General features: G+C 38.8%; 2 protein-coding genes across 2 annotated transcripts; one reads left to right on the top strand and one right to left on the bottom strand.

The window, feature by feature from the left end:
* Positions 1 to 2,905: 2,905 nt before the first annotated feature.
* On the bottom strand, positions 2,906 to 14,881 carry LOC146448516 (uncharacterized). Its single transcript, XM_085102500.1, has 3 exons — positions 14,690 to 14,881; positions 4,052 to 7,082; positions 2,906 to 3,410 (listed from the first exon to the last, which is right to left on the bottom strand). Exon 2 carries the CDS (start codon positions 7,069 to 7,071, stop codon positions 4,054 to 4,056), a length of 3,018 nt encoding a protein of 1,005 aa, XP_084958626.1. The 5' UTR covers positions 7,072 to 7,082; positions 14,690 to 14,881; the 3' UTR covers positions 2,906 to 3,410; positions 4,052 to 4,053.
* A 2,658-nt stretch (positions 14,882 to 17,539) lies between these two features.
* Positions 17,540 to 23,258, top strand: LOC146448515 (ectonucleotide pyrophosphatase/phosphodiesterase family member 5-like). The gene is made up of 2 exons (XM_085102512.1): positions 17,540 to 18,339; positions 20,192 to 23,258. Exons 1-2 carry the CDS (start codon positions 17,629 to 17,631, stop codon positions 20,897 to 20,899), a joined length of 1,419 nt encoding a protein of 472 aa, XP_084958638.1. The 5' UTR covers positions 17,540 to 17,628; the 3' UTR covers positions 20,900 to 23,258.
* The last annotated feature ends 536 nt before the right edge of the window (positions 23,259 to 23,794 follow it).

Genomic DNA, 23,794 nt, shown 5'->3' with positions numbered 1-23,794 from the left:
ATTACTATTTTTTTTTTTTTTTTTTGCTTACATATCTACCTGAATTTTGAAAACGAAGAGTGCAGTGCGGATGTTTTTTTTACTGGTTGTTTATTTCTTTCCAAGTTTATGTCGCCCATATCCATCTTGTTTAAAAAATTCGGCTAGTATATATGCATATTAATCACAACCATTACAATTTCCTCGAATGTTACTCGGGGTTCAGCAACTACTCTTTTTTTTTTGGCATTAAGTATTCCGCAAAGCTGTAATGGACAGTTCAATGAGCCAATCACACTAAACGTTCTGCACTAAATCCACCAATGACAATTATGATTACAATTTCTATAGCAACAGACTTTTCTCACAAGCTTTTCTATGTCAGTCTTATTCTCTTTAAATATTTGGATTCATTCAACAATTTTCTTCAGCTTTTTTCTTTTCTCAAAAAACGTTTTCAAAAGGTTTTTTTTTTTTCCGGAAATCTTATTGTTATGGTTTTGACTGATGATACGTTCGTCTAAAAGTTTTCCTCCCTATATCCGACTGTTTGTGTTTGTCTCACATCCATTTGTTCTCGGAAATTGCATTAATGGTTATGATTATTTGGTAACAGGACTTTGTCTTGTCCGATTCGGTCTGTGATAAAACGAGTGATTAACAAAATCGGACTCCCGCTACGTGATCGTGCGATTTTCTTAGTCACTCCAATGATTACAGCCCGAATCGGACTCAACTGAGTCCTATTAGGGGAACCATTATAAATCACACGTTTGGTCCCCGTTTAAAAATTGTTATGTGAGAGGAAAGAAAGGGAAATTAAGTACAAGAAGTAGAACAAGTAATGCTCGTTGTACAGTACAGACATACAGTGTAGCAAATAAAAACAAAAAGTAATCATGGATATTTCTGACTCGATCCCTGTCAGGTTTCTCTAGAAAACCTACAAGCTGAAGAAAAAGCTAAAAATTCGGTTATAAAATGCAGAGAAGCGATTTTCAGAGCGCGGTTTTAAGACGTCTAGATCTGAGGTTACGACTTCGACAACCTCGGCACTGGGTAGGTTGTTCCATTTACGAACAAAAAGTATTTATAACAACACTCATCAAAGGAAACGTTATTTAAGAAATGCTTAGTCAAAGACGAGTTTATAACATTCAAAGTTGACCAGGCCAAGAGTATTGAGTCATTCTTCCTTTACGGTTTAAAATCTTGGAGTATTGCTTCACCGAAAATGGCTCATGTTATCAGACCAATGATAAAATTTTACAGCAGAGAGGCCTGGTTACTACTAACAAACCGACTTCCCACAAATCTCAAATTCGAGTTTCAGGACCCTAGCTGTTCAGGACAGAATTAGGACTGTTGCAAGTAGTTGTTGAAGTTTCGAAAATCGTTCTTGGTGCCGTCACAAACGGGTAATTAATCAAAGTATTAATCTGCACACCTTACTCCGCTTGATGTTACCATAGGAAAGGGTGCTTAAGGAGGCCTTGGCTGTGGTCTATGGGAGAAAACTGCTGTTGTTTCTTGGCTTTGCATTTTAAACCTAACTGAAGTGATTCTACTTCATCCATGATCAGTTCAGGCAGAGTTGGCTGGTTCTAGCTCTATAGAATCCATGCAACTGACAGATATGTTTAGCTACGAAATAAACCTTAAACAACAAGCTCTGTTAGCTACAATAATTTTATTTCATTTTAGTTTTCAGTAAATCTGAACTGAACATTATTTTGCTAATGAGAGGAGTTTGAGTGCATTTGTTTTTATATTTCTATAATGACTTTTTTGCATGAAGATTTGCAAAAATATTAAGAAATCACCATTAGTTTAATACCCACACAGATCATTCAAACAAATTCTTCTTCTCGCTTTACAGCTGTTGGAACGCAATCTGTTAGTGTGTTAGCTGAAGTATATCACCATGAGACGACTGCAAGTTGTTTCTACAGTGAGACCATTTTAATGACAGCTTTCTAGGTATACTTTTTCTGGTGCCATTTTTTTAAAAATACATTGTATGCATTGAAAAGAAAATCACTGACGCGTAGAAAACGTAACACGACAGATGATAGGCACCAAACCGAGAATCAAACAGAATGCGGCAACCGTGGACAGCTGTTTCGAGCTGGTTGGCACTCGTCAGCGGCACAGTGTAGGAAAGCAAAAAGTAGAACAACCAACGTGGGTCGAGTGGTCTACTAAATGCACGTCCACGTCATAGCGCGTGACTACGAACAATGAACAAAAGAACTGAAATATCATGTCGCTGTCGCAATAAGTTAAATGAGAAAAGCAAAACTCGTAGTCACGCGCTATGACATGCACGAATAGCCAAGCCTAAAAGGGGAGCTCCAATTTTTTTTCATAGCATTTATAGCTTATCGTATGATAGTAATAATCTTACCAGTTCCTCATCCTTTCTGCAGTTAAATATATTTTTATTGCATATGCAGCAAACTGCCCATCGACAATAACAATAACAATGTAATACAGGGGGCAAAAATTTTTTGAATGCTGATTTGTTGTAACAGAGGGCAATTTTTCTTAATTTTCCTTTCCCCGAGGGCATACTTCAGCTCCTGATTGGTCGAGCGGCGAAAATACTCGCTCCAGATTGACTGAGCACTCCAGTTCTACATTTTGTTGGTTTCTTCATTTTGTGTCAAAAAACAACGAGATCTTTAAAGTTCTTTGGAGTTCGACTGTTTAAGCCGAGTTGTTTGTACCACAAATACATGGAAATCAAGTGCTGCAGCTAGAAAGAAAATTCCTAAACGTTAAGTTTTCGTGTCTCTACGAGAAACAGCAAAAAAAATATTTTGTGTCAAAGCTAAAAACTGGGATCGGATTGACATTTACAAGTTTAGCCCCTCAGAAACTGAAATCAGTCACGACGACCAAGTGCTTTCACCTCACTACAGTAGGCGTTGTAAAATACAACCGCAACAACTTTTCCTGCGTAAATTTTGAGAGCTAGAGGTACCAAATGAAAACGGCATTGTAGATCTCTAAAAGGTAGGATGATAACCTGTATTCATTTTCTATAGAGGGTCTCACTTCCAGGAGAATTTGTTAACAGTATCTCCGTCCAGGTTTGCCTTAGAATTTGCATAGACGCATTGTGGCATTATATAAAACAGTCTGTTTTTGAATCTAAAGAGACCGTTATCTAATTCACGCTGGTCAAGCAGAAGCTGCTTAATGACTAGCTTTTGAAGCAGATCACTTTACAAACAAACAACGGAATCAGTGAACTTAGATGAATCTGAGTAATAAGAGTCTGATAAATTAATGACGCCTTCAGTCGAAGTGATTGAGTGTTCTTTGAAAACGTTTACTGTAGTTTACTGTTAAATGTACAGACGTCTTCTTTCTAAGGAAAGTTCCAATTTGTCAGGCATTCCTCGGCCAATGTGAGACACCTGCAACTGATAAAAAAATTAGATTTTGGAGTCAGTGTTATATTCTGCTTTTATGAACATACCTCTACACCTTTGTTGATAACTGACAAAGAGGAAGGCATAAGATTTATTGGAGGGATCAGGTTGCTTTCTTAATGTACAGTTGGTCTGATAGGAACAGCATAAACGTATTGAACGGATCCATTAGTCGACTTTCATGTTCTAACAAATCAATACTAATTCTTCTCGGAATACATAAAAACATAGAACCCAGCTGACAGATCAGATTATGTAGGACTAGAGATGAGAAAGATGAACAGGGAAGTGAACAACTGGATTGGGAAGTCTGAAGCTTAAATTCTGGGTCTCCCACACACATATTTCAGCACAAAATGGCGTTATAACAACTCTGAAAAACGCGTTTTAGGTATGTCCACTAATAGTGTTCTTTTGTTACCTATACCGTTGTTGGTATAAACTGAATCAGTATTTTATGTTTTTTCGTTTTGCTCTCAGAAGCAGACTGGACGGAATTTTTTCATTTTTTTCAATTGCCGTTCATCTTATACGATAAACATAAATCAAATAAGAATAGTCCAAGTATAGGAACGTTTTCTTAAATAATTCATTCAGCACCCGTAATAATGTAATTCAATGGTAAAACTAACCTTTACTGTCCAAAATCAAACGTCACGTTATCTCCAATCAGCATGAAAGGCGCCCAGTCTCCCACATCAGAATAGCCGTTATTTCTCATCCACTCCATGGCCTGGTAAAGAGACTCACTGGCACTTTCCCCACGAACAAGGTGCTCATAGAAACGACTCATCAGTTTCTTTGTTGCTTCGTCTGGTATGGCCCACAGGGCCACCAACACTGAGCGTGCACCGGATCCTAAGAAAGCTCGAGCTATTCCAACAACTCCCTCAGCTCTAACCTGTCCTTGTGCGCTGTGGCAACAGCTGAGTACTACAAGTTTTGCACGCAGTTGAACTTGTGAAATGTCCGCCATTGTCAACAGGTAGTCTTTCTCGGTGGCAGGTCCGTTCATTGGGTGTTGCGGAGCAAGCGCAATTTCTCCTCTTTCAGCATCACCATGAGCAGCAAAATGAATCAGACTTACAGACTGTATGCTTCGAAGAACTGCTTCCTTAGTTGCCTGCTTCCCTAACAAAGGCTCAGCTCTGATCAGTTTTCCGATCATCTCTGTTTCCTCTCTTGCAGAGGGCAATTTAGAAAGGACCCCAAAGCATCCCTTATAATACACGTCCCTGACGTCTGGATCGCCCACTATCAGTGCTCCGGTTCTACTGTGATAATCTGCTGGACTGTCCTGAATGAGCCCGAGAGTCGTCAAAGAAGGAACAATGCGGATTCTGTAAGTCTGTGACAGGTATTTCCCATTTTCATCCTTTAATGCTGCAAATGGAACTTTGTACAAGGCGCGATCAGGAACAATCACGAGTTCAGGTTGGTCAAGGAAGTCAGCCACAGGAGCGATGATCATTCTGTAACGCTCGGTCAGAGTGGGAACGGGTTCTAGGTTTTCCTCTTCTTCTTCCTCTACTGGGCGGTAAACTTTCAAGCTTCCTTCCTCGGCTTTTTCACGTGTTGAGTCGCTGGCTTTTAAAAACGACAGTGATCGATCTTCGCAGCGCTCTTGAGGGGGGACAATAAACCTTCTAAAGCATTCCTCGCTAAAAACTTGATCGACATTTCTTTCCAATCCCTTGTTAACAAAACATTCGTTGACGTCTTTCTTACGAAAATGTATTGGTTTGTTTCCTTTAAGGACCCACAAGAACATATGATGATGAAAATATGAAATGTATAGACAACTACTGTTATTTTCTTTCTTCGCGATCCTTTCAATGTCAGCCCATGACGGTGGACTGACTGATATTTGCTGTTGAGCAGAATGCTGGCCTGAGATCAAGTCTGCCAGTGCTCTGGCTCGTCCAAGTTCTAGAGCACAAACAGCTTCTTTCTGATTTCCTCTAGCGCAAAGCAGCGTGCTGAGTAAATGATAGGAATGACTATGCGTTTCAAAAAGTGATATCTTAAATTGGTCATTGCGTCCAAGAAAACTTCGCATTTTCTCGCTCTTGCCAATGCTTGCAAAGAGATTCGAAAATAATTGATGACCTGCATTTTTGTCTGCCGTCGCATCTAATGCAAGTTGAAAGTGCCAGTTAGCCTCTGCACGGATGTCTCTGATCTCTTTGCTCATAGCAAGTGCCTTCTCATGATACCTTCTCGCCTCAGGATGTTTACCAAGAGAACGAAACAAAGTTCCTAGGTGCCCATAACATGCGGCCTCTCCATTTTTGTCGCCAATTTCTTTTTTTATCGCAAGTGCTTTCCTTTGATATTCTTCAGCTTTTCCATAGTCACCGCAACATAGAGACACATTTCCCAGGTTTACATAACACGTGGCTTCTCCTTCCCTGTCACCAATTTCTTTTATTATAGCAAGTGCTTTCTTTTGATGTTCTTCAGCCTTTGCAAGTTCACCGAGGGCAATATCCACATTTCCCAGGTTTAAATAACACATGGATTCTCCTTTTTTGTCGCCAATCTCTTTTGTTATCGCAAGCGCTTTCCTCGGATATTCTTCAGCTTTTTCATATTCACCAAGAGACTCAGACAGACATCCCAGGTTTAAATAACACGTGGCTTCTCCTTCTCTGTCACCAATTTCTTTTATCATAGCAAGTGCTTTCTTTTGATGTTCTTCAGCCTTTGCATATTCACCGAGGGAAATATACATATTTCCCAGGTTTAAATAACACGAGGATTCTCCTTGTTTGTCGCCAATCTCTTTTTCTATCGCAAGTGCTTTCCTTTGATATTCTTCAGCTTTTCCATATTCACCATAAGATTCAGACAAACATCCCAGGTTTACATAACACGTGGCTTCTCCTTCCCTGTCACCCATTTCTTTTATTATAGCAAGTGCTTTCTTTTGATGTTCTTCAGCCTTTGCATAATCACCGAGGGAAAGATACACATTTCCCAGGTTTCCATAACACGCGGCTTCTCCTTTCTTGTCGCCAACTTCTTTTTTCATCGCAAGTGCGTTCTTTAGATATTCTTCAGCCTTTGCATATTCACTAACAGAAAGATACACAGTTCCAAGGTTTCCACAACACGTAGCCTCTTCTTTTTTGTCGCCAGTTTCTTTTCTTATCGCAAGTGCTTTCCTTTGATATTCTTCAGCTTTTCCATATTCACCAAGACATTGAGACACACTTCCAAGGTTTCCATAACATATGGCCTCTCCTTTCTTGTCGCCATTTTCTATCATGATCGTCAGTGCTTTCTGGTAAAGCCTTTTTGCTTCTTTATATTCGCTTTGAAATTTATATAATTTTGCCATTTGAAAGGTTACCTCACCTTCTTTGGCTCTTAAGCCAACGCCTCGAAGAAAGTCCAGTAGTTTTCTTCCGTATTCTAGCCCCCTTGTGTGATCGTTAAGAAAGCAGTGCGCCTTAAATAATAATAAGTATATCCCCCCGTTGGTTGATTCGACAAGTTTCTTTTCCTTTGCTAGGGCTTTGTTGTTTAAGAGAATTAAACATTCCCTGCATAAATCAATAGCATGCAGAACTCGACTTGTGTTGAGAAGAATACCAGCTACGAGCATACCAACAGAGATGGTCCAGAAAATTTTGTCTTTGTTGTCCATAACTGTCGTAACTAGAAAACAGAAAAAGAAAATAGAAGCAAGAGTAGTTTGAAGCCATTTTATGTTGCCAAAACAGTGTTGAGTGTCCACCCTGTTTTTTGAAAGCGGCCAGTAAGGCGAAAACAGTTTTATAGAACGTAACAGTCACTAGGATGCTACAAACTATTAAAAAAGACAGTGTATGAAACTGCCGCCTCCTTTCACGATTGCTGTGTCCTTTGTTGAGCTTGGGGAGTGGTTTATTTTAATTTTAAGCTGTAACTGCCAAACTGCTAAACTGCCAACAATATCATTATACGCAATGGAAATAAATATGATGAAATATTTTAAGCCTGGGGAATAAATGAGAATGATGTATTATTCAGTAAATGACAGGCATACCCGGAAAAAAATCCGAGTGCTCCTATCAGGAGTCGAACCTAAGACCTTCCGATAACTAGCCATCAGAACTAGTAATCGGAAGGTCTTAGGTTCGACTCCTAATAGGAGCACTTGGATTAATCTCCGAGTATGCCTGGCGAAACCAGAGATTGCATTTGACACCGGCATTTTGTCGCTTCCTTTAAAAATCATTAATAAGACATAAGCCCATTGACCTTTCAAATGGTCGATAATACATCACGTGCAGTGACTTTATATCCTTATTAGTATGCTGTGTTTTATCAGGTGATAAAACAAAAAAACTACAATTTTGATTTTACGCAACTTTGTCTTTTCTCCGTTACGATATTTTTTATTGTTTTCACGTTTAAATACCCCTAAAGTTTGACCATATATGGTCATGTGGCGGGAAATTTGAATTTCTTTAATTAGCTGTAGCTTCACGCCTTTTTATCCGATTGAGGTGGGGTTTTCACCAGAAATCATAAAATTCTATACCGAAAACCAATACAGCATTTTTCACATTATTTTCCTGAATTTTACAGTCAAACCAGGTCAAGCGTACCCCCCTAGACTCTATTAATGGATCGATTATTTGAAAATTGAATCCATTAGTCGTTTCAAAGAATGCATTCATTCATTCATTGTTAGCGCGGATCAAGTTCAAATTAAAATTCGATTTTTATTGGCTTTTAATTTGAACATTGATCCGCGCTAACAGTAAAAGCAATAGCCTGTAAAATTCAAACTACAGTACATTTGAAACAGCTCGTTCGTTCAAACTGTTCCCGCATGTTGTTGACACTTTCATTATGCAAATTCGGTCATGGCAAGAGCACAAAGTCAAGCGCTTGCAACTGAGTCGGGCTGAAAAATTCCAATTTATCTTTCATGTATAGCATTACCCACCTTGTAGCATGAAAAAGTATGGTATATATTTTACCAGACTGTCCATTATACCGCGAAGAATAGCGAAACACATGTGCCGTAGGTCATAGCCATTGTCGAGGGTCAACTGAAATGAACATCTTTCACTGTGAGTTCGCATACTTTTCGCTAAATTAATTTGCATATACCTCAAAAAGAGAACCGCTTATTACGATAAAACGCTTCCAATCCTTTTTTTTTTTTGAAAAACTAACGGAATAAACGCCAGTGCATAAACGTAAAATGTCTATTTAGTGATCATTAGTGAGTTTAAACTTACCCGACAGGACCCACTTACACCATGCCCGGTTGAAAATGGCGAATTTTCTTTCTGACAGTACGCGATGACTGCTGCAAGTCACGAGAAATCTGGTTTTTGGAAAATACTATTATATAAATCAAGAATTTCCGCTTTGAATATGTTGAGGGGGGTTTTCCGGCGGGCTTTCTGGTTTTCTGGTTTCATGCTTGTTCGTATTATCCAATCAAAAATCGAATTTTGATTTGAATACTTGAAACGACTAACGCGTTCAATTTTCAAATAATAGATTCATTAATAGAATCTAGGGGGGTACGCTTGACCTGGTTCGACTGTAATTCTGATGCCAAATTAATAATTAATTAATAATTCATTCATTCATTAATTCATCCACCTACTTCCCTTCCAAGTCTCGTTACATTCAATGCATTCTACTTTTGTCTATAGCCTATAACTCTCAGTTTTGAGAGTTGCGGGAGGAAAAGCCCTAACAACCAACCATCGTGGAGGGTCTGCAGGGCGTGTTTTTACTCTGTTTCAAGAGTATGACAGATTGTCTTTCAATTATGTTCCAGTTTTCAGTTGTAAGACTGACTTTTTATTGCTCAAACGTCACTGCGAGACGACTAAGAAAAATTATCACTGAGACGAGTATGCACAATGTACAAAAATTGATTTTAAGGGGCTGTTTACTTGGAGGGGGAAAGATCCTCTACCGCCATATGTTTTCTGTAGTTACTATACATGCAAAATGAGAATGATGTATTACTTTATTCTAGAAAGTGACACCGGCATACTCGGAAAAAAGAAATCCGAGTACTTTATGGGACAAATATCCTGCATACTGCTAGCACGAACCTAGTTTAATGGCCTTAGTTCCCACGAGTCTCCTGTAGCTCAGTGGTAGAGCTTCCGAACTAGTAATCGGAAGGTCTTAGGTTCGATTCCTCATAGGAGCACTCGGATTTCTCTTTTCCTAGTATGCCTATATCATTTTCTAGAATAATACATCATTCTCATTCATTCACCAGGCTTGAAATATACCATCACATTTATTTCATGCAAAATGTTGTACTTAGCTGAGACATAGGAAGATCCTAGCACCATGTAAATTACCTTCACTTGAAAGATCCTAGTACGAGGAACAAAAAAGAACAAACATGGCGGCAGCCGGATGTTCAGCTGCTAAAGGCAGACAATTTTTCCTCTTTTCCTTCTCCACTTGGTAACCACCCCGACCGAAATTTCTGCATGTAAACTAAACGAAAAGTTGTTTCACCTTCTAGGATCTTCCTCCCTCCATGAAACAGCCCCAAACGGGTCCGGTTTATATGGAGGCAGACCAGCCCGGACACCATTTTGTCATAAAAAATCTCGTTAAGTTTATATGGTAGGCGGGCTAGCCAGCTTGTCGAGATTTTGCTAACGAGCTGCAAGGCTCTCGGCAAGCTAGGCTTCAAAGTTAGCCCGCCTACCAAAGTGCTGAAAACATTGTTCGCGTGCGAATTTTGACATTTGGCGCCAAAATTATCACATGACCAACTCTAGCCAGGCTGGCGGGGTGATTTTTTTCCCATATAAACACAAGAAAAATTTTATCCCAACTTACAGGGGCAGCCCAGTAAGCGGGATGGCCGGCCTCCATATAAACAGGCCCTAGAAAAAAGTGTTTAATTCAGAATTACATGTCAAAAATATCGTTTTTGAAACAATGAGCTCTCAAACGTAAATTTAATGAGTGTTTGCCGAATCCCCAAGAAGTTCGTAACTCAAGAGTTCAATCACTACTAAAACACCGACAGCATAACGTGTTGAATAAAATTTTCAGGTCATAAAAAAGCGTTTTCATGAATATTTCGATCGCCTATTAATTGTCGGAATCATTCGTCACGGTTAGTGTATGCTCTCCCTTCATTGGATCAATCGCCAATTATAGTACGGGCACTGCGCGAACTTAGAAGTCTTTCTGAAGTCATATTTCTGTAGTGAGCTAACACAGTCTGATCTGACCTGAATCTTAATGTAAAATTCAAGTCATCGAAAAAGGGAAAACCAAATAACGAAAAAGGCGACAGCTTAGAGAAGTTTTCTTCTTTCTGCGCATGCCCGAACAAGAACTTTCAAAATCGTTTTCCAAATTAAAGAAAAAGTTAGGGCCAGTTATTTAAACAGAGTCTTACTTAGGCCGCGGCTTAAGACAATCAGTGGGCCTCCACATCTGTTTATAAGTGGGTTATTTTAAGTAGATAAATAGTTTTCTAGTCTGAGATGCAAGCCTTTTTGCTACCGTCCGAAGTGGACAATACTTAGACATGACTGTTGGCAAAATTGAAAATGGCTTAGAACGCGGTTTTGTTAGGCCCGGCTCATACGTCGAACTTTACATGAGCCGAACCTAATCATTTGGTTCGGTGCATGTTAATATCGACGTATGGATAAGTTAGGATCGACAGATTTGTATTTGGTTTGACCCGCCGTTCTATTCGACTGCGCCAGTCGAATAGAACGGCAAAAGTTCGACTTCGATTCAGACGTCGAACTTTTACATGTGCCGAACCATCCCAGAGGTCTGCACGTTCCATCGACTTGGCATGCGCAAAAGGACTTCATTCTGAACAAGATGGCGGGAAAAAAGGAATGTGCTTGTTCTTCTTGTTTCGTAACAACTAAATATACTTGTCTGAGATGCCACGAATACTATACTGTATGCGGTGCTCGGTATTCGATAATAATAGAAATGACAGGCCTGCACGACTCACAGCTTTATGTTGTAAACGTTTTTATGAACGCTACCTTATATTATTACCCTTACGAGCTTGTCTTTAAGAGATTGTCCTCTCTTGTAGGATATAATTGGCGGATTTTTGAATATGCTTTTCAGCAAAGGCTGATTTTGTATTAAGTTCCAGTTTTGCGTCAATGTATTTTGAGGTTACGCACCGATGGGTGGTATGTTTTAACAAAAGGCAAGATTTGTTTACGAATTTTTTGTTTTGTTGTAGAGCCAACTGTATTTCGGCGAAGTTGACTTCTGATAACGTTGTCTGTATCATCTTGTGAGGGTATCCGGGCGTTATGAGGCGCGAGTTAAAATTGGAGATTCTTTCTTCGAGCGTTGTCTCAGAAGAGTTTGTTTTCAGTGGTCTGAAGTGAGTGCTTCACACCCAGTGGATGGCTTGAGGTTTAATGTGTATACTGAAAAGTTTCAGTAGGCTTGTAAAGCGTACGGATGTGAAGGATCGATTCCTTACTGAGGGGTTTTACTCGAATTTCAGTAGTTGAAACCGGGTTAACCAAAAACCCAGAATCAATTGAAAACACTCTTATTCAATTTCAGTCGGAAGCGCAGCTAAAACGTCTCCTTTTAAAATCACACATTTTAACGAAAGTACTTATTACAGGAAATACGATGTCCTCTTTCTATCACTAAAGTTGTATTCTAACGCCATTAGAGTTTCGTTACAGGGGGATTAATTGTATTCCCTGTTTTTTTTCCAGGTTCATGATATTCAGAAGCTCAAGTAAAATTTGCATGTTAGTCAACAAAAGATATCTTATCTCTTTGCTCTTCACATATGCATAAGTCAACGCAAAGGTGATATATTAAAAGGCCGGACAAGAGAACAAGCTTTGAAAATGTTTCTACCGTTAACACAATGCTTAAGCACTTCACAAATCGTCACAATCGGGAATGGCCAGAATCCAACACAGTAGCGAGATAGACGAAGTTTTCTGATATCACCCAACGATCGAAAACAAAAGCACTAAAAATTTGAAAAGGAACAACAAAAGTTGAAATACGAAAGAGCCAAGACTCAGAAATGAAACGTCCATTGGTAATACGGAGTGTTGAATATATGATGTTATAATCCATCAAATATTTTCACTCGCGCGCGATTGGTCTAAACGCCTCACGTGACCGAATATACCCCAGCTAAAACTGGGGAATATCCGATGATATTCCCCAAGTGATATTCCCCAATTTCAAAAACTTCAAGGCGCGTCAAAATTGCAATTAAAATTAATGTCAAGATGGGGGAACGGTTTGCTTTTGAGACAGAAGGAGAGATAAACCTGGTGGTCGATAAAGCAGTATCAGGAAACAACATACGCGCTAAACCGTTTTTGATGGTAAACTGTTCTTAAACAAAATGTTCATACTCAAGCTCGCTGCTACATGTTGCGAAAGATATTAGAAGGATAATAACCACAATAGCTTCCATTAGACTTTAAAAATATGCTCAGATATTTGTCCTTGGACATTAGCTGCTCCTCGAAGCTCACAGTTTTCCTCGAGCTTCGCTCTCGGAAAACTGTTCGCTTCTCGGAACAGATAATGTCTGCGGACAAATATCTGAGCATATTTTCGCGCCAAATGGAGGCTATTCTTTGTATGTCAAGTTCTGGGTATTGATTGGGTCTTTCAGTCAACACTAACATTTTGATCCGTTACTGGAAATCACCGACTCTCAGTCGAGTTTAGGTGTTTTGTTTATAAGTCTGAGTGGTTCGTTTTTTGTGTCAGTCGAGTGCTCTTTTCTTTGATTTTGTAAACAAGCCGATGATTTGTTTTCTGTTGTTTCCTGTCCACGTGACTGCCATGTGCTTCGTCTTTGAGATATAGGATTATTTAGTTTTAAGTGGCTCGATGCTTTCCTTACGAATTGTTGGTCAACAAAGCACCCAAATGTCTTAATAACGAGGCAAGCTATACACGGAACAACGCGAAAATACGGACTGTTGTTACGTTGAAATACAAATCAGGAAATAAGAAAGTCAACCGTTCAACTCCAAAATAAAGCAACTGAATAATTTAGAGCTTTTAAGACTAATTTTATAATCATAATCATAACAAGCTTTTGCTATGGTCTTTGAGTACATAGCGTGAACATAAAATAACAACAACAACAACAACAACAACAAAAATCTCCACAGAATTCATGTTAAAAACAGCCACTTATTTGCCTGCATGGATAAGATTGAAACTGAAATTGCGACTGTCGTGAACTGATGTCAGTGTTTTTTATATATAAAAAAAATTAAGGTCACTTGTGGGGCAAATTTCACGTATTTAAATTGAACGCAAACACGGAAAAAGGATAACAAACAATGTTAACTTTTAAACTGCTAAGCGCGGATCTCTGCGTACTTTGGTGATAAGCCACTTGTACCGCTGCGACATCATTAGTTTTGGTCATGTGAACTGTTTTCGACAATAAGCTAGTGAAGCCGAAAATGTACAATTAAATGCGTAAAATCGGATCAAATTTCATCGTTAAAGTGGGCCGAAAACCAAGGAGATTTTTCGCCACAAAATGGTAAGAAAATTCGGCCTACTACCAAATACTCCTATCTGGTAAAAAAAAATCTATTTAGCTCAAAATTTAATTCCACGGACCAGCGGACAAAGGAGAGACAAAGAGGGGAATAAATTAAAGTAAAGAAAAAGGCGACCGCGTAGGGAAATTTACTGCTTTCTGTGCATGCTCGACTAAGAACTTTCAACGTTCTCTTCCAATATAAAGGAACTTAGTGTTTAAACCACAATTTCAAACAATATTTTAGGTAGACCGGTTGCAATTTGCAGGTGTTAAAATTGTTCAAAAATTTTACTTTAGGGGTGTAAATCTGAGGGGTTTTGCTTAAATTTCAGCAGTTGAAAGGTTAACCAAAAACCCAGAATCAATTGTAAACACTTTTATTCAATTTCGGTCGAAAGCGCAGCTAAAATGCCTTAGCTTCTTTTCTAAAATCACCCCTTTTAACGAATTAGAAGAAATTATATGTTACAGAACATACGATGCCCTCTTTCTATCACTAAAGTTGTATTCTAACGCCATCAGAGTTTCATTACAGAGACTATTCTATATCCCAGCCGTATTTCTTCATTCTTTGATTTCGAAGCTCATGTAAATTTTTTGCTTGTCAGTCAACAAAAGACATCTTAATTTATTTCTTTAATTTGCTCTTCACATATGCATAAGTCAACGCTAATCTATACAAAGGCCGTACAAGAGAACAAGCTTTGGCCATGGAAATATTTCTACTTACCAAAATGCCTCTGACACTTCACAAATCGTCACAATTGGGAATATCCAACACAGTAGCGGGAATAACAAAGTTTTTTGGTAGTACCTAACGATCGAAAACAAAAGAACCAAAAATTTGAAAAGGAACAACAAAAGCTCAAATGCGAAACACTCAAGACTGGAAAATGAAACGTTCGTTTGTTATTTGGGATGTTGAATACATCCGTCAGATCGAAATACAGTTTAGGGACGTGATTGATAATTTACCCTGTTTGGGCAAGCACGTGCCCAGACGGATTAATTGCTCAACTTACACCCTCTTGGTTATAGTAGTTTCGATTTTTAATTCTCGGCGCGTCCGGTTTGACTTCGGGCATACACGTGCACTTTACCGTTTCGCTTTCTGTGTGCGCGTCTTTGCATTTCATTTAAGCCTTTTATATTAAACCATCATTCACTCGAAACTAAACTGAGGAGCCGAGTTTTTTATTTTAAAATGACAATCAAAGATATACTGACGTCAAAGGGCCTTTTGTATTGTATTGGAAGCCAGGTTTTTAAAAAAATGCGTCAGTGAAACGCAACTTATTATAAAATTTGCTGACCTTTAAAAATGTGAATGAAGAATAAAATCATTTAACTCTTGATTCGACTCCTTTTCGTACAGTGAAAAATCTTCATTCCACATTTCGTTGCAATTTTTGTCTTCTCTGGAAACACCTCGGCTAGTATAAGTATCCAAAATCCTCTTCACAGACACTTCGAAAACGCGAAGAAGCGGCCGCCATTTTGTTGACATCCGAACACTGTTAGGCTACTCACTATCTACAACAAAATAGATAGTGAGTAGGGTAGCCAATAAGAGAACAGCATTTGTGATAGAATGCTAGTAGATTTATACTAAATATGGTTATGAACTGTGTTTCAAGCGAACAGACAATCTCGTACCCAGAGTCTTCAGGCTCTTTGGACAGCGGTTTATCGCCAGGAGAGACTTGCAAAGAAGAAAGTCAAGTAAAAATCAAACAGAAGAAAGATCCTCGCAGTTGCTACGCAACTTAAGCAGTTGCGAAAAGAAAGCCTGAAAAAAAAATAAAGGCTTGAACGGGATTCGAACCCATGACCTCTACGATGCCGGTGCAGTGCACTACCAACTGGGCTATGAAGCCAACTGGGAGCTGGTCATATTGTGAGTTCGTAATATACCCGTGAAGGATGAATAAATAAGTGTAAATATATGGAACACACGTTTTGAACTGCAGATAAAAGATCAAACAGAAGAAGGATCCTCGCAGTTGCTACGCAACTTAAACAGTCGCGAAAAGAAAGCCTGAAAAAAAAAAATAATAACACATTTAGGCTTGAACAGGATTCGAACCCATGACCTCTGCGATGCCGATGCAGTGCTCAGGGGCATCCAAAGACAGTTTTCTCTCAGATCCTTTGAAACGCTATTTTAGGCTATCTGGAGTGCCTTTAAAGCTTTGTAGGTTCATTTCAGGCCGCGCTATAATATTTTTATCTGTTCGGTCATTCTAGGGCAAATTCAGTCTTTTCGAAATTGCTAGGGCTTCTTTGTCCATTTCCCGAAAACCTTAGGCCTTATTTCCTTTCCGAAAATCTTAACTGACCTTTTTTCCGCACTCGAAACGACATTTTTATCAATCCCAAAACACTAGACCTAAAGTTACGCAACTTAAGCAGTTATGAAAAGAAAGCCTGAAAAAAAAAAAAAAAAACATTCAGGCTTGAACAGGATTCGAACCCATGACCTCTGCGAAGCCGGTGCAGTGCTCTACCAGCTAAGCAATGAAGCCAACTGGGAGCTGATTATATTGTGAGTTCGCAATATACCCGTGAAGGATGAATAAATAAGTGTAAATATATGAAACATATATTTTGAACTGCGGATGAAAAATCAAACAGAAGTAAGATCCTTGCAGTTGCTACGCAACTTTTTTATTTAGACTTTCTTTTCGCAACTGCTTAAGTTGCGTAGTAACTGCGAGGATCTTTGTTCTGTTTGATCTTTTATCCGCAGTTTAAAATATATGTTTCATATATTTACACTTATTGAAAGTCAAGTAAGCAAGCCAAAAATGAAATTATAGAAGGAAATTGTATCCTTTCAGCTTGTGACTCTGCTTATCGTGAGATTTTTGTGTCTCGTCGTGAGACCGTGAGACTGAACTGAAAACCGTGAGCGTCACGGCAAAATCCTGAGACTGGAGAAGTTTTGCAATTGTCCTGTTTTGGCAGGGGGAGGGTGGGGGAGGGGGTGGGTGGGGCACTTTCTATTTAGCCAAAAGTTTTCAGTTGGAAATTCCGGAAACTGATTTTCCGTGTCCGTTTGTTCCGAAAAATCAGTTCCGACCGTTTGCATTGAACCGTGCGTACCATTTAATTAATTTGCATGACTGGTTGAACTGATTCATCCTTCACGGGTATATATATTACGAACTCACAATATGGCCTGTTCCCAGTTGGCTTGATAGCTCTGTTGGTAGAGCACTGCAGCGGCATCGCAGAGGTCATGGGTTCGAATCCCGTTCAAGCCTGAATTTTTTTCAGGCCTTCTTTTCGCAACTACTTAAGTTGCGTAGTAACTGCGAGGATCTTTCTTCTATTTGATCTTTCATCCGCAGTTCAAAATATATGTTTCATACATTTACATTTATTTAAACTGAAAATCTCGGCTTAATGGAAAGCGACCACCTTCCTTGCAAAATGAGATCAACAAAACCTAACAATATTTTGTGGTTGTTTTTACTGTCTTTAATGAAACGATTTTCTCACTCGCAGTTGTTGGAAAGCTGAACAGTTGCTAGTCAGCGGTCTCTCGCCGTTATTTACCCAGGGTTCTAAGCGAGCTGTCGCGCAGCTGGTATCCAAACTCCGGAAGAAACTTGCTCCAGGCGATCAAATGGTTCTATTCCGAAAGTTTTTCGCTTTTCTTCCACCATGAAAATTGAAAGATTTCATGTTTTGACTATTTTATTCTTATTTCTGCCTAATAGTGGTACCTTCGCGTCCGTGAACGAGAAAATCACGCTAGCACAGCCGACCGTAATACTGATTTCCTATGATGGTTTCCGGTGGGACTATATGGATAAAGTTCCTACACCAAATTTGGATTTCATCGCACGAAATGGAGTGAAAGCTAAGCATCTCATAAACACTTTTGTGACCAAGACATTCCCGAATCATTTCACACTGGTGACGGGGCTTTACGAAGAAAACCATGGAATTGTTGCAAATACTTTTTTTGATCCCGTTTTCAACGAAACGTTCTACATCGATGTAGCTTCGAAACGTTATCTTGAATCAAAGTGGTGGAACGGGGAGCCAATTTGGATAACGAATCAAAGAGCTTGGAAAAAGAGCGCCGTCGTTTTCTGGCCCGGTTCTGAAGTGAAAATAAATGGGCATTATCCCACACATTATCTTAACTACGATGGCTCGCTGTCTTTTGAGAAAAGAATCGATTATCTCATCACTATGTTGGAAGAAGATGATCCTCCTAGCTTCCTTGCCGCCTATTTTAATGAGCCTGATCACAGCGGACATAAGTTTGGTCCGGATTCTCCAGAAGTAAGCAGTGTTATTCGGAGAATGGACAACGTAACTAGTTATCTGCTGGGAAATTTACGAAGTCGGGGACTGCTGAATCAGGTATAAGTTAGCTGTGGTTTTTACAGTAAATGTTATTTCTGAACACTTTTGTGTTCAATGTTAACCTACACAATAGCGCGATCCGCTGTACACGTAGCCGCTATTTTCTATGTTTAGCGAGCGCCTTATTAAATTACGTCTGTAAACAAGAGGTGTTAAACAGGCGACACCAAAACCTGATACTCAGTGTCGAAAGAACAGCTCCTTCATTTACGGTTTAGTCTTGAATAACGTGCTCCAATATAATCTACTATAAAAAAAACTGAATTATGCTATGACAAGTCAACTGGACTATGAGCAGTACCTAATCACAGAATGACAGTTAAAGACAAATATGCTTGATGATAGTGATGATTTGACTAAAACACACTCAAGTATAAGAATAAATTCTAAAGAAAATTGGCAAACCAGAAAATACTCAGAAAAGTGAAAAAAAACTTACATTAATTTCCTCCTTTTAATTTGAATAATAAAACAAGTATGGTCGACTCCTGATAACTCGAACCCTCACCAACTCGAACCCCGCGCTAACTCGAACCAATTTTCCTTTCCCTTCAGGTCATTTTCTATATAATTTTACCCTTGATAACTCGAACTCCCGATAACTCGAACCTTTTTCAATTTCCCTTGAAGGTTCGAGTTATCGGGAGTCGACTGTACACTAAGTGTTGAACACCGACAACTATATATTGAAATGCTATTACCGAAAATAGAATTTTGAAACCTAAAACAGTGTGATAAAATCACGTGATACACACAAACAAGTTATCCTTTAACAGAAGGTAATAGTCATTCAGAAATCTCATGCATATTTGAATCTGATACGCTATACTGGAAATTGTTTAGCTCTGCTGTGTAATTGTTAGGGGGTTTTTTAGGATGTTAAAGAGTACGCTTGCGCTACCCATACCCGACTCCAGGGAGAGGGATTTAATTTTGGAACTAACAGTTGTACATACGGCGTTTATGTGACATTGGAATGAGTTTCCATACTGGAATGAGAATCTTGCTCCAGTACAGTGACCGAGATGAAAGTTTTCGCACCGGCATGACTCACTCCGGTAGAGATTTTGTGCTGATATCATGCAAACGAATACAGAGCCAAGAGAGGGAACTGGAGTGAATTTGAACTGGAATGAAAATCCCACCAGTACCAGTGTTCCAGATAAGAGAGGGGTCTCAGGTCAAAAACCTGAGAAGCCTGGCTTCCTGACCCAACAAAATAAATGGCAAACTTAAGGAAATTTAGAGAGAACCAGAGCTATTAACCCCTCAAAATTCTTCATTGACTCTCTGATTTTGAAAGTTATCTGGAACACTGCAGTACTAGTATCATGTAACCAAGATGGCCATGTGGGCCAGTTTGGAGGCTCTTAGTTTGACGTCCTGGTTATATATGTATTTGTGCCCCTGAAACTTCCAAAGGCCTGATGACTCAAAAATTGTATCCCTTGTGCTCAAACCTCTTGTAAGCAATCACCTCCCATAAGTGACCCCCTAGACTTGCTACAATAATATTGTGGACAAAACTGTTTATAAAAAAACTTTTAGTTGATCTCCAAATTTGACTGCTACAGTGATACATCAACAACACAGCCCCCTCCCCTCATCAATGTTGGTCTTCTGCTGGTAAAATCCAGTCTTCAAAGCAACATTGAGTTAGGGGGAGGGGAAGTGAAGGTTTGTTAATCTCCAGGTGGTGCTTTCGTTAAGGGAGATTGAAAGATATGCACAAAATTTGTAGTTTAATTAACAAGTTTTGTCCATGATTGTAGACTTGACATTTTGGGTGGGCAGTCTTAAAGGAGGTGTAGCTGTTACAAAATAATAATTAATCAATTTTGTCTTGTAGGTGAATTTGATCATCACTAGTGATCATGGTATGGCAGCAGTCAACAACTCTCGCATTATTATCTTGGATAACTATGTTCCTCCATCCTGGTACACTCTTATTGTGGATCCTCATAGCACAGGCCATGAATCTCAGCCATTCTTTCATATCCTACCCAAGGAAGGAATGCTAAACAAGACCTACCAAAAGCTCAAAGGAATTCCACACCTTCATGTTTATCTAAAAGATGACATTCCAGAGGAATTTCATTACAAGCGTAACCGGCGTGTCATGCCAATTTTTATCGTGGCAGATGATCAGTGGTCTATCACTAGAAATGCATCGCAGATGAATCTTCTTGGTAACCATGGTTACAGTAACAAATATCCTGATATGCATCCTTTTTTCCTTGCACACGGACCTGCCTTCAAGGAGAACTACCTCTCTGAGCCATTTGAGAATGTTAATATTTATCCCCTGATGTGCCATATACTCGGCATAGGGCCTGCACCAAACAATGGCTCATTACAAGCTGTTGAACAGCTGTTAAAAATTTCACCAGAGCAAAAGCAGGATTTTACAATGTTAATAGTGCTCTGCGTCATATCCTTTTTAGCTTTTATGTTAATGAGTTATGGTATTGTCTCGTTCTGTGTAAGGAATCGTTGTCGAATGAGACAATATGGTCACATCTATGATCTAGGAACATCAGACTTGTATGACTTGTAAAAACTAAAATTCAAATATTTGTTAACTAAACAAACTATAATTATTTAAAAATAATTATTTAAAAATAATTATCTAATATTCAAATTAGACAGGGAAAATAATTTCATTAACATTATTTTTTTATATTGAACACTTGTACAATAATGCTTTTCACTAAATGTTTTAGAATTTTCGCTTATTGGAATGGTTGACTTGTAGGGGGCTGATGAAGGTAAAGTTAAAGGAGTTTAGTGTGACCTCAACCCTTTCATTTCCATGATCTGAATGTTAGTTCTCCTAACCAACTGCCATACATTTTCTTTTAAAGTTACTTCACAGAATTTGGTGTTACATGTACATCAAACAATATCACTTTGTTGGTGATTTTCTTTAATCTCATCACCTGTCTGATTGACAATGTATTGATAATGTAAGGAGAAATTATATATTGATCACTCCTGGGAGTGAAAGAACAGAAAGTAAGAGAAGTCTGTAAAAGATACCTGGTTTTTGCGTGGAGAGCTCAAAGCTGATACGTTTTTTGCGAGTCTGTGAGTTTATTAATAAAAATTATTATTTTATCATTGTACAATAAACTAAGAAAGTTTCAGGAAACAAAAGGTGAGCTGGTTTTTGGAGTGTCTCACATTCAAACAGAAAACAAAATAATACATTTAGTGCCAACCAGTCTCCACATAGTCTTCACCTTGAAAAAGACTGAAAGTTTTTTTAGTAATCTTGAAATGATTCAGTTACAGTGTGGCACGCCTTACCATGACCACCCAACAAACTTTTTCTACAAGTTAGCCAATCAGGATACGTGAATTTGATTAGCAGTCACGCCTCCTCGCAAAATCCAACAGGCAAGTGTCGCAACAACGAATAAAATTATAAGGAGGAAGATATCCTGATTGGCTAACTTGTAAAAAAAGTTTGTTGGGTGGCCATGGTAAGGTGTGTCGCACTGTAACTCATAGACTCTCAAAAAACTTATCTTCTTTGAGCTTTCTTGAAAAGTAAAAAGCTTGACTTTAAAACACTTTTCTTATTTTTACACTGATTTCATGGCAGTCATGGTGTGACTGCACTAATCATTAAGACTTGTGATATTTCAGAAATCACTTGAGAATCCGTTTTTGTCCTAAGCTAATATTTTTGTTTAACTATTGTTGTTTGGTCTTACCTGAACAAAAATGAATGGAAGCATATCCATAGTCAGCATATCTTCTGGCATATTTTTTTAAGAATTTTTTTTAAATTTGTGCTTATTAGTTAAGAAAATGTTTTGCATGGGAAATTAAGGCGCTTGATCAAAACCCACACTTGTGGAATTTTGGCTGTTAAATCAAATTGCTCCAAATTAGCTCTCTCATATGTTTCGGTGGTGTGACTTTTGCTCAAGGGATTATCATAAAATTATTTATGCCATGCAAAATATTGTATTAGATACAACTCTCATCTTTCAACATGATAATTATTCAGGCTAAGTCTATAAAATGTTAACTCTCAAAATCCTACAATATTTTACAGTGCATCATGCATGACAATGACAAGCAATGATAAATATGTTATAGGTTCGTGAATCAATTTGTATTATAGGCTTGTCTTCAGCATTTCACATACAATGACGTTGTACCACCTACTGTAAATTGGCTTTTGTAAGATGGTTTTCTGAGTTGTTATTGATATCCTCCTTGCAGTGGTGGAACCAGGATTTTCATGAAAGAAAGTCCGCAGGTGCCTAAGGGCAATCAAAAGGGGCTAGACATGGTTTAGCCTGATTCTCAGATGGTCCAGGTCGCTTGTAGCCACACACTCTCCCCCTTAGAGTGTGTGGCCGTGAGCGACCTGGACTGTCTGAGAATCAGGCTAGACATGGATAGGAAATGCTTCAGAATCTCAAAATTTGGGTCAGGCAGGCCTCTCTTTTAGATCAACCACTGAGAAGTGTTGAGTTACAACCCAGATTATGGCTGTGATGCAAACTGGAGCTATTGTGGAGTGGACGTTTTTTGGGCAGTTTTTTTTTTGTCATCTGCACTGGACCCTTATCACTCAGTGGCCATGTTGAGTCTTGGGGGAATAAAAAGCTTTGTTTTCGCACGGTAAGCCTCAGCCAGACGCGAACTCAGTGCGAGGCTTGCCATGCAAAAACAAAGGTTTTTATTTCCCTGAGACTCAACATGGCTGCCGTGTGATAAAGGACTACGGATAGTGTCAAACACATGCTGCCATTGAGATAGCACAGGCTTACCATCCTCTGTTTAATTTGAGTGGTGATCTGTGGCCCTCTCTGTTTTTCTAACTTGTGTTTCTTTACATTAGGGATTTTTTAAAAAAATTAGAAGATTTAAATAAAAAGACTTCAAAATTATATTAATTTTGTTGTTCTTTATGTTGATTTGAGGCTGGCAAGAGCACCATCTAGTATAACCTAGCTATCAAGTCGGTTTCTTCCTTTGAATGAGTATATTTCATATATTTAAGACTGAAAATGTGTATTGAAACAATGCTTTTTCATTTTTGCTGTAGAGAAAAGATTGAAGGTTCAGTCTTGGCCACGCAAAAATCTCAGAGTTACCAGGCCAAAAAAATAAAGTGGAACGGCCGTTTTAACATGTGCAAGATGGCATTCTTGATCCAATGCGGGTGCACATGTGCATGTGAAGAATCACTTCCTTAGAGCAGATTTTTAAAAGCTTAAAACCTGGTGCCCATCTGTACCAAAGCAAAACGTGCGACAGCCCCTCTCTGGCCCTGGCTGGCACCCATTCAATAATGATGCCTGACATGCAAATCATACCTTTTAGCATAAAGATTCATGGTTTGTTGCTGTCATAAAATGGCCCCTGCATGGTACTTAATGTATTGGACTCGACAGGGAGTTCAGAAAATTCACCTTCCCTTTCCCTTCCT

Source organism: Pavona decussata, unplaced genomic scaffold (assembly GCF_977016875.1).
Source record: "Pavona decussata unplaced genomic scaffold, jaPavDecu1.1 SCAFFOLD_912, whole genome shotgun sequence".
In the NCBI taxonomy this organism is placed as follows: domain Eukaryota; kingdom Metazoa; phylum Cnidaria; class Anthozoa; order Scleractinia; family Agariciidae; genus Pavona; species Pavona decussata.
This window is presented reverse-complemented; position numbering and strand designations above follow the sequence as displayed.

Bases quoted from the DNA above. Each gene is read 5' to 3' on its own strand.
- LOC146448515 (XM_085102512.1), top strand. From the start codon at position 17,629: ATGAAAATTGAAAGATTTCATGTTTTGACTATTTTATTCTTATTTCTG. The intron at 18,340-20,191 runs GTATAAGTTAGC...TTTGTCTTGTAG, and splicing joins GTCGGGGACTGCTGAATCAG to GTGAATTTGATCATCACTAG.
- LOC146448516 (XM_085102500.1), bottom strand. From the start codon at position 7,071: ATGGACAACAAAGACAAAATTTTCTGGACCATCTCTGTTGGTATGCTC.